Below are 11,371 nucleotides of genomic sequence, written 5' to 3' on the forward strand. Positions count from 1 at the left end.
AGCAATGGGAGCTCACCCCGTCACGGGGATTCGAACCGCCAACCTTCTGATCGGCAAGTCCTAGGCTCTTTGGTTTAACCCACAGCGCCACCCGTATAGCTTTATACAAATGTGCCCTAAAAGGGTGACAACCCCTGTGTTATGCAATACAGTGGTACCTTGATTTACAACCATAATCCTTTCCGGAGGTCCGTTTGTAAACCAAAACAGTTGTAACCCAAGGCGCGCTTTCGCCAATGGGGCCTCCAAAAAAACATTGTTCGTAATTAAAAAAAAAGGGTTGTAATAAAAAAAAAAGGTTGCAAACCGGGACACGCACTTCCAGGTTTGATGTGTTTGTAATCCAAAACATATGCAAACCAAGACGTATGCAAACCAAGGTGCCACTGTACTTTGACTTGTTTTTGGTTTTTGGCTTGCCTTTGACTGGACTTAACCATCCAGGGGTCCTTTACCTTTACCTTTTACCTTACCTGCAATACAAAATACACATTTGCCACTGCATGCACCTGCAACAAGGAACCATGGCTAATCCCACCCCGCTGGTGCCTATACCTGCAAGATATACTTGGTTGGAAGGGTGCATTTGCCAGGTGCTTATCTCTGTGGTTTGTAAGGAACATGGAAATTACTGAGAGGGAGCATTTCCAAGCCCTGCAATCTGTGCTGTCTTAAGAGTGTCTTGAAGTAAACACAGCCAGTCAGATTCGAAAGGGGGCACACACAGAACAGCTGGATAGCTCAATTGGTTAGCATAGTGCTGATAATGCCAAGGTTGCAGGTTCGATCCCCGTGAGGAACAGTGGCATGTTCCTGCATTCAGTGGCGTAGCGTGGGTTGTCAGCACCCGGGGCAAGGCACGTAATTTGTGCCCCCTAACCCGTGGATTTGCGCACCCTAACCCTAACCCCCAGATGTTGTGCCCGGTGCGGCCGGCCCCCCCTGCACCCCCACGCTACGCCACTGCCTGCATTGCAGGGGGGGTGGACTAGATGACCCTCAGAGTTCCTTCCAACTCTGATTATGTGATCAAATATAGACTCCTCCTTGCTTAGAAGCTTTGCCCCTTTGCCAAAAGCTCTTAGCTAGCATGGGTCTTGAGTTTGCAGTAATCAAATTACTGAGCAGAAGGGTTCCAATTTCTCTTCCTAACCTAATCAGAATTCAGCCAGCTAAGATTTATTTAAATAATGTTTGCTTCGGGCAAAGGAATATTCTCCGTCAACCTCGACCCCAGACATGTTCAAATCAACTTATTCTCAACATAAACTACATCTATTCCTGCTTAATTCTAATTTAATCCAGCAGTCACAGTCAACACTTTAGAACAGAGGAATTACGGTAAGTATGGGTCCTGGAGAAAGCAGCTACAGTGGTACCTCAGGTTAAGAACTTAATTCATTCTAGAGGTCCGTTCTTAACCTGAAACTGTTCTTAACCTGAGGTACCACTTTAGCTAATGGGGCCTCCTGCTGCCACCGCGCCGCCACCGTGCAATTTCTGTTCTCATCCTGAAGCAAAGTTCTTAACCCAAGGTACTATTTCTGAGTTAGCAGAGTCTGTAACCTGAAGCGTATGTAACCCGAGGTACCACTGTAATAGGATCTTCCTTTGCCTAGTAGCGCAAATGCTGCCTCATGCTGATTTGTCACTTTTAACAGTCCAGTCCCTCCAAACAGAGACGTTCCCCTTGAATGCATGAAAAGCACAGAACAGGCTCTGACTGGCAGGGAAGGTGAAGTACAGTAGCTAACACCCCAATAGCCCCAGCAATGGAAGCGAGAGGTTAGGAGAAGTTGTTTGCAAGCTCCCTCACACAACAACCATATTGAAAGGTAGGTCAGTCCCACCCCAAAACTATCCAGTAATCGCTGCTGTTTCCTCCCCCCCTCAGATGAGATAATTCTGGGGTGCTGGAGAAAATACAGTGGTACCTTGGTCCTTGAATTTAATCCGTTCTGGGAGTCCGTTCGAGTCCCAAAACAATTCGAAAACCAAGGCACAGCTTCCGATTGGCTGCAGGAGCTTCCTGACTCAATCGGAAGCCGCGTCGCCCGTGAAAAACGTTCGCAAACCAGAACACTCACTTCTGGGTTTGTGGGAATTGGGAGCCAATTTGTGCAGGAGCCAAGCTGTTTGATTGCCAAGGTACCATTGTACTAGAAACCAAGACTCTAGAGACAGCAGCCACCTTCCTTGACACTTTTCTCTGACCAAAGCCTTCCCAGTACAAGAGAGCAGACCTGGCACCCAGATTTCTCTCTCAAATAGATCCAAGTGGTCTGCTTTTCTCTGAACCCCAGTCTATACCTCTGCAGCATAAACTAAGTGGCTTATTCTCAGGGATGCGGGGTTCATACTAACCCTGTGAGTTGGCAACAACTGAATCGTTCAATTATATTAATAATAATAATAATTTATTATTTATACCCCACCCATCTGGCTGGGTTTCCCCAACCACTCTGGGCGGCTCCCAACAGGATATGCAAAACATGAAACATTAAAAACTTCCCTAAACTGGGCTGCCTTCAGATGTCTTCTAAAAGTCAGATAGCTGTTTATTTCCTTGACATCTGCTGGGAGGGCGTTCCACAGGGCAGGCGCCACTACCAAGAAGGCCCTCTGCTTGGTTCCCTGTAACCTCACTTCTCGCAGCGAGGGAACCGCCAGAAGGTTCTCGGCGCTGGACCTCAGTGTCCGGGCTGAATGATGGGGGTGGAGACGCTCCTTCAGGTATACTGGGTCAAGGACATTTAGGGCTTTAAAGGTCAGCACCAACACTTTGAATTGTGCTCGGAAACGTACTGGGAGCCAATGAAGATCTTATTATGAAGATATGTTCTTATCCGCTTTTCAGGTTGTCTCCACCTCCAAATCTGACCCATGCATGAGGTGAGTTGAAGCCTTCCGCCTCAGGCGGCGGATCCAACCCTTGCCATTGGACCACTGCCAGCCCCACCAGGGCTTCACTCTCATCACTGTATTCAAAGGTGAGGGTACAAGTTGTAGCAACCAGGCTGGTGGTAGTGCAGCTGCTACAGTGGGGAGAGGGGGCTCATGTCTGCATGGGGGGCATCGTGGGGGCAGGGGCAGCACTGGGCATTTTGCCTACAGCAAAACGTCTTGTGCTGGCTCTGGGTATAAGAGAGTCTGGTACACTTTAAAGCAGCCTTCCTCAACCAGTGCCCACCATATACCGTATTTTTTGCTCTACAAGACTCACTTTTTCTCTCCTAAAACGTAAGGGGAAATGCGTGTGCGTCTTATGGAGCGAATGCAGGCCGCACAGCTATCCCAGAAGCCAGAACAGCAAGAGGGATCACTGCTTTCACTGCGCAGTGACCCCTCTTGCTGTTTTGGCTTCTGGGATTCAGAATATTTTTTTCTTATTTTCCTCCTCCAAAAACTAGGTGTGTCTTGTGGTCTGGTGCGTCTTATAGAGCGAAAAATACGGTACTTTGCACTACAAATCCCATCAACTTGATGGCATGGCCAAAGGGCCAAGTATGTTGAGAACTAGAGCCTATGGACTATTCGGAATTGGCAAAGTTAACAGCCAAAATAAGAGACCCTAACGATGGTTGTTTGGCGGAAGAATGGAAGCCTTTCCCCCCGGACTACTTAAATACAGTGGTAAAGGTAAAGGGACCCCTGACCATTAGGTCCAGTCGTGACCGACTCTGGGGTTGCGGTGCTCATCTCACTTTATTGGCCAAGGGAGCCGACGTACAGCTTCCGGGTCATGTGGCCAGCATGACTAAGCCGCATGGAAATGCCGTTTACCTTCCCGCCGGAGCGGTACCTATTTATCTACTTGCACTTTGACGTGCTTTCAAACTGCTAGGTTGGCAGAAGCAGAGACCGAGCAACGGGAGCTCACCCCATCGTGGGGATTCGAACTGCCGACCTTCTGACTCTTTGGTTTAACCCACAGTGCCACCCCAAGGTCCGTTCTTAACCTGAAGCACCACTTTAGCTAATGGGGCCTCCTGCTGCTGGTGCGCCACGGGAGCACGATTTCTGTTCTCATCTTGAGGCAAAGTTCTTAACCTGAAGCACTATTTCTTGGTTAGCGGAGTCTGTAACCTGAAGTATATGTAACCTGAAGTGTATGTAACCCGAAGTACCACTGTACTCTAATATGATGAACTCGGGAGCAGGATTTGAACTATAAGCAACAGATGGGATTCGAGATTATAGTATTGTTATGGTATAAGAGATAGAAGAAAGGGTGCAGAAAAGGGGGAGAAATATTTTTTAATAGACAATGGAAAACGGGGTGGCAAGTCGACAAATGTGTAAATGCCTCTAGAGGGCGCCACCTCGGGGAAGGCTGCCTTAAAGACAGAACACCTTTTCTTATGGAATAAACTCCGTGAGCGAAAAGGCTTCAGCAAGTGCCACAAGACCTCCGCTCCAACAGATTAGCAAAGCTACACACACACACAAACTTTGGAAGTTGCTCCTGGTGCATATATCCGCCAGGTTATTTCATGCAAATATATCCATATCTATAAAGGAACTCGACTGGCCGGATCCTTTCCCTTGGCTTTCAAGGCGCCACCGCGCGTCTAGTCCCCGGCTGGGCCGAGCGGGGCGCAGCAGGGAGACGAGCCGGGGCTTGGCTGCAGTCTGGCGGCTTATCGATTCCTTGGCAGCGCCCAACCTGTTGCCCCAGGGAGCAGCGCGGCCTCGCTTGATCCCCTCGCTTTGCACGGGACCGGCGCTCCCGTTCCGCCTGCCACGCCCGCCCGGTTCCGCCGCCCAGTGCCAGCCCCCTTGCAAATGCAAATCGCCCGCTTGCAGCCCGGCAAAAAAAAGAAGACAAAAGCGACAACGAGGAACAAGTCGTTCTTTTGCACCCAGACAGACCGCCGTCCCTCCTCTCGGGTTGTATTCCCAGCCTCGAGGGGGAAAATGACAGAGGGAACAACTCGGCAAGTCCTGCCGCTCCCGCCGCACATTGCAAACTGGAAGAAAATCGACAATTGCGCCGGATCCCGGCCGGAGCAGCAAGTAACGCGCGCGCCCAGTCCCGCCTTTGCAAGGGGGAGTGACTGCAAGGTTCCCGAGTCGGAAAGAAGAGGAATCGGGGCTCCCGGTTTCGTCGCCTTACCTTGCCTTTTTCCAGCAGATCCACTATGTAGCCAAACTCACTCCCTTCCTCTGGCTCGGACATCGTCAGCGAAAGAAACGGGGAGGCGGCTAGGAAACAACCCCGACGGCCTTCCCCAACACAAAAATAAATATATTGTAGTCAGGCTCCTTCGTCCCTTTCACTTGGCGGGGATCTCTTTCTTTCTTCCTTTATTTCTCTCTCTCTTTTTTCTTTTCTCTCCTTCCCACCCACCCCGCCGTCGGAAGCGAGCGCGCGCGCGCCCTGGGCGCTCGGAGGGAAACCAGACGCCGTTGCCTTAATTGATTCTATTTGCGAGCCGGTCAAGGCTGAGCTAACGGAAAGAAGGAACACACGAGAGGCTGGAGGGATGTGAAATTTTCATAAGCTGAACTCCCATCTCGGGATATTTAAGCTCCGCCTCGAGGCGACGAGATGATGGATCCTCTTCGCTGCCCCGCCAGCCTGGCAGGGGGCTCGCCAAGTGGGGATCAAGCGGAGGGGGGCGGCGAGGCATCCCATCTATAGGCGCCTATTTATATAGAACCCCAATAGGCCCGATCCGATTCATGTTTACTCCTAAGCAACTTTCACTCTTAAGTCTGGGGGTGTCCTTTCTTCCAGGCAGGGTGGCCCAGGGGCGGAAGAGGCGCCTTAAGAAAGCGGGGAATTTCGGCAGGTGAGGCTTCTATGACTCAGCTGTTAAAGGTGCAGAAGCCCCATTGGATCTGGCCACTCTCCTCCCAGGTAAGGGATGTGCATAGGTCTACAGCCCCAGACCCTCCAACATTTCCCCAATGAAAATAGGGGTGTCCTATTCCATTATTGTTTATTGAATTTATATACCGCCCTATGCCTGGGGGGTCTCAGGGCAGTTCACAGAATAAAATCAAGGTATAAAACCACAAAATACATAATAAACTTCAGGGAAGTTTTTAATATGTGACATTTTAGTGTATTTTTCATCTTTGTTGGAAGCCGCCCAGAGTGGCTGGGGAAACCCAGCCAGATGGGCGGGGTACAAATAATAAATTATTATTATTATTATAATAAAAACAACAACCCAATAGCCCCCCCAAAAAAACCCACATTTAAAAAGGACATATTATTATTATTTATTATCCTCCCTCCCGATCTGGGCAGCTTCCAACACACACACACACACACATATTTTTTTAAAAAACTTCCCTATACAGGGCTACCTTCAGATGTCTTATATGGTTACTTATAACCTTGGCTGGGGGGTGGGTGCATTTTGCATAACTCCATACACTCCAATGAAAATAGGGACCTCTTAAGGAAAAGTGGGACATTTCAGGATCAAAACAGAAACCAGGGTTTGGTGGCTTCCATGACTCAGCTGTTAAAGATGCAGAAGCCCCTTTGCGTATGGTCACCCTAGGTAAAAGGTAAAGGGACCCCTGACCATTAGGTCCAGTCGCGGACGACTCTGGGGTTGTGTGCTCATCTCGCTTTATTGGCCGAGGGAGCCGGCGTACAGCTTCCGGGTCATGTGGCCAGCATGACTAAGCCGCTTCTGGCAAACCAGAGCAACGCAAGAAAACGCCATTTACCTTCCCGCCAGAGCGGTACCTATTTATCTACTTGCACTTTGACGTGCTTTCAAACTGCTAGGTGGGCAGGAGCAGGGACCGAACAACAGGAGCTCACCCCATTGGGATTTGAACCGCCGACCTTCTGATGGGCAAGTCCTAGGCTCTGTGGTTTAACCCACAGCGCCACCCACATCCCATGGTCACCCTACTCCCAGGTTATTATTATTGTTGTTATTATTGTTGTTATTATTATTATTATTATTAATTTGTATCCCACCCTCCCCAACCGAGGCCAGTCTCAGAACGGCAAACATCATAAGGTAAGGGATGTGCATAGGATTCCAGCCTTGGACATGGACAAGGCCTTCCCCTGCCCCTCTGGATTAGTTCAGAATTTGTAGATTACCTCAGGATTCCTAGTTTAAGGATGACAAGCGGGGCAGATGCCAGGGCCCACCGCTAATGTCTGTCCTGCCCCCCACCCCTCTTGCTGGCAGCCTAGTGATCTGAGCAGCACCAGACTGCTGAACCTAGCTGGTATTTTAATTCCCCACTGTTCAGTTTCCCTGGTGTAGCATCAGCCTGGGAGACTGTAGGAAATGAAAATGCAGCCCTCAGCCACGCGGTGTGTGTGTGTGTGATGCTGCTGCTGCCCACCACAGACACAGAAGCGGGGGTACCATGCCACAAGTTGTCCAGCCACCCCCCAAAAGCTGGCTCTGTGACAAGATTCAGTAAATAACAACAAGGTCACAATGAATGACGAGGCACTTAACTGCAGTCAAACTAGCATTGTATTGATTGAATAGATCTTTTAATGGTTGGGAGCTGAAAGTGGTTTGTCCTTTTTCTTTTTTTTAAGGCACACATACTGTACCAAATGGCTTTTATAGAATTATCTGCTGCTGGGTGTAATGATTTTGTCTCTGCGCTACATCAAAATGGAGACAGCGCTCGAAAATAGTGTTGCCGCCCAACCCTACCCATGTTTAAAGTAAAGGGTAAAGGGACCCCTGACCATTAGGTCCAGTCGTGGCCGACTGGGGTTGCGGCACTCATCTTGCTTTATTGGCCGAGGGAGCCGGCGTACAGCTTCCAGGTCATGTGCCCAAGCATGACTAAGCCACTTCTGACTAACCAGAGCTGCGCATGGAAACGCCGTTTACCTTCCCGCCAGAGCGGTACCTATTTATCTACTTGCACTTTGACGTGCTTTCGAACTGCTAGGTGGGCAGGAGCAGGGACTGAACAATGGGAGCTCACCCCGTCGCGGGGATTCAAACCGCCGAGCTTCTGATCGGCAAGTCCTAGGCTCAGTGGTTTAACCCACAGTGCCACGTTTACTCAGAGGCAAATCCCACTGATAATGGGACCTGTTCCCAGGTAAATTTGCAGCCTCAGATTTATATATGTAACACTGCTGGAATTACCCAGATAATAGAATAACTGTAACTCAATGCCATAAAGCAGGTTGAGGAACCCACGACCTTCCAGATGTTGCTAGACAGCAGCTCCTATTTTCCGCAACCAACATACCCAGAGGACAGAGATGAGGGGATCTGGAGTCCAGAAACTTCTGGAGAACTGCAGGTTCCCATCCCTGCCCTAATTTATATTCTTAATCTGTTCCAATTACAGCTTCAGTCCTAGGAACAGGATTATAGTAGAAGAGGAGGACATCCTTAGTTTTCACTGCACATAATGGGTGTGTGAGGATTGATTCCCATAATAACCAGTAAGGCTCATGGTGGCTGCTTGAAACGGATGCATAGGTTACCTCCCTGCCTGCAACCTGCAGGTTGCACACAGATGTTGCCACATGCAGAACTGGTTTTGTTGCTTGTATACGACTGTTAACATTCTAGAATACAGGTTTGCAGAAGTATGCAAATAGCATGCAAATGACATCAGTTGTACATGACCCACAGGAAAAGTAGCCAGTGTACCGAGCAATATCAAGCAGATGGTAATATGAACCGTGCAGTCAAATAAATGAGTGTTTTGATCCTCCCAAAATACCGTAAATTTCGCTCCAAAACACGCACTTTTTTGCTCCGAGAAAGTAAGGGAAAATGCCTGTGCTGTTAAGGAGCGAATGCACGGATCAGAGCCATGGCTGCCGTCAGTCAGGCAAAGCTGGAGCCACTTACACGCTCTATGAGGCTCTCACTTTGCTTTCTTTAAAGCGACCTGGAGCCAGGAAGGAGGGAGGGAAGGAGAGCCATAGCAGCAAAGCCGGCAGCAGCCGCTTACACGGGAGGAGGGACAGACGCTAGCAAAGGTCTGCACGCTCTCTAAACAGAGCAATGAGGCTGCAGAGAGACGGCAGGAAAGATAAAATTTAAGCAACCAGCAGCAAAATAAAACCAACCTCAAGCTCTGAGCCACGCAGTGAAAACCAGGAAGTAAAAAAAAAAGGCTGGGGAGGGCATGAGGGAGAGGGGAAAACTTGGCAAATCCCCCCCCCCCCGCGTCTCAGCTGATCGGCTGGGATGGAGCAGCTTGTTTTCAGGCAGGATAGATTTGAGCATTGTCTGGGTCCTAGTGCCCCTACCGCTTTTTTGTGCTCCATTCTATTGCTGCTGGTGGCTGCTTATCGTTCAGGCTGCAAGGAGGAGCACTTTTACACAGCTAATGGCGAATCCCCTGCAATCCAAGTCCTCCTCACTTGCTCAAATCTATTCCGCCTCAAAACAAGGAGCAGAAGGAAAAGGCTGCAAACTGTTAAATGGAAAAAAAACCCAGGCATAGGGCAAATACCTTAAGTATACCTTTAAAGCAACAGTGCTCTTTCCCTCCCTCCTCCCCGCGGAAAAGCTCCTTGTCCCTTGAGTTCTTTTCCTTCCCTCCCCACTTAAAACGTGGTTACAAAGCACGGATCCACATGGATCCTCAGGATTTTTGCATTGGGCTACCCCAAACTCACTGTCAGAGCACATGTCTGTGGCCACAGCATGAACCATAAAAATCATACATCCACTGTTTCATTTAGAATATTTTTTCCTCGTTTTCCTCCTCTAAAAACTACATGCGTGTTATGGTCAGATGCGTGTTATAGAGCGAAAATACGGTACATGCAATTTATGAGCAATTGCAAGGTTGTTGGTATTTTGGATTAAAGCTCCAGAGTGGGTAGTTCGCTTTTAAAAACGAACTCCCTAGATATCAACACTGTGACTAGAAAATGCCCACGTTCAGCCTTTTGTTGTTGTTGTTTAGTCGTTTAGTTGTGACCGACTCTTTGTGACCCCATGGACCAGAGCACGCCAGGCACTCCTGTCTTCCACTGCCTCCCACAGTTTGGTCAAACTCATGCTGGTAGCTTCAACAACACTGTCCAACCATCTCGTCCTCTGTCGTCCCCTTCTCCTTGTGCCCGCCATCTTTCCCAACCTCAGGATCTTTTCCAGGGAGTCTTTTCTTCTCATGAGGTGGCCAGAGTATTGGAGCCTCAGCTTTTCCAATGAAAATAGGGACGTCCAAAGGAAAAGTGGGATCAAATCAGAAACTGGGATGGCTTCTGTAAATCCAGGACAGTCCCTGGAAAATAGGGACACTTGGAGGGTCTGTTATATCACTTTAAAATAACAACTTCCTCCCAAGCATCCTGGTAACTGTAGTTTGTTAAGGCTGCTGTGACCCTCATAGAGAAGAAAGCATGGAGCTGTGGAGCAGCTGCTGAAAATGTTCTTCTTTGTGCACTTGCCATTCAGTTATCATGGATGGCTAGCACTGATTCAGTGGGCATTCCTTACTAACAAGGAGGAATCTGTAGAACTAAGCCAAGGCCATCTCAAAGAGGCTGGTCACTTACCTTATGAGAAGGCCCCATTGTATACAATGGTGATTACTTGCAGATACACATGTTTGAACTGCACTGTAAGGATGACTCCTCATAATATTATCTTTTAAGCACACAAATCCATTGTGTTGTGGGGTTACATCAATACTTCAGCTGTATTTGAATGTTATGTTGAAAGGTGCCCTGTCCCTGAGGTAATTTCCTCTTCTCCTTTTCAGATTTGCAAATCAAACTGTATTTGTTTTATTTGAAAGATATTTGCATCCAAAGGAGTACCATGCAAATATGCAGAACTAGAATTCATAGGTGTTTGTGTAAATAATAAGGCCCTAAACATCCTCAGCCCAATATACCTGAAGGAGCGTCTCCACCCCCATCGTTCAGCCCAGACACTGGGGTCCAACGCCAAGGGCCTTCTGGTGGTTCCCTCACTGTGAGAAGCGAGGTTACAGGGAACCAGGCAGAGGGCCTTCTCGGTAGTGGCACCCACCCTGTGGAATGCCCTCCCATCAGAAGTCAAGGAAATAAACAACCATCTGACTTTTAGAAGACATCTGAAGGCAACCCTGTTTAGGGAAGTTTTTAATGTTTGATGTTTTATTGTGTTTTTCATATTCTGTTGGGAGCCGCCCAGAGTGGCTGGGGAGGCCTGGCCAGATGGGCGGGGTATAAGTATTACATTATTATTATTATTATTATTATTATTATTATTATTATTATTATTTGTACTTTAGCAACACTCAGAAGTTTCCAGACGTCAAGAGCAAAGCTGAATCAAATACACATCATGTAAGCAAAATATAACTAGGTTGGTAAAAGACACTGGTATTGATAACAAGAGTCCCACAGCACCTTCAAGACAAACACATTTATTGTGGCCTAAGCTTTTGTTGTCTT

At 48.4% G+C, this 11,371-nt stretch overlaps 1 protein-coding gene across 4 annotated transcripts in view; it reads right to left on the reverse strand.

The window, feature by feature from the left end:
- Nucleotides 1–5,257, reverse strand: part of TRIM36 (tripartite motif containing 36) — a 55,037-nt gene extending 49,780 nt beyond the window's left edge. The window contains exon 1 of one of the 4 annotated variants that reach the window (XM_082191568.1): nucleotides 5,117–5,257. In XM_082191568.1, the coding sequence (XP_082047694.1) occupies nucleotides 5,117–5,179 (63 nt within the window). In that variant the 5' untranslated portion in view covers nucleotides 5,180–5,257. The remainder of the gene's footprint in view (nucleotides 1–5,116) is intronic. The other 3 variants (XM_082191572.1, XM_082191569.1, XM_082191573.1) reach the window with 3 other exon arrangements.
- Between the last annotated feature and the right edge of the window lie 6,114 nt (nucleotides 5,258–11,371).

This window comes from Podarcis vaucheri, assembly GCF_965113315.1.
Source record: "Podarcis vaucheri genome assembly, chromosome: 11".
In the NCBI taxonomy this organism is placed as follows: domain Eukaryota; kingdom Metazoa; phylum Chordata; class Lepidosauria; order Squamata; family Lacertidae; genus Podarcis; species Podarcis vaucheri.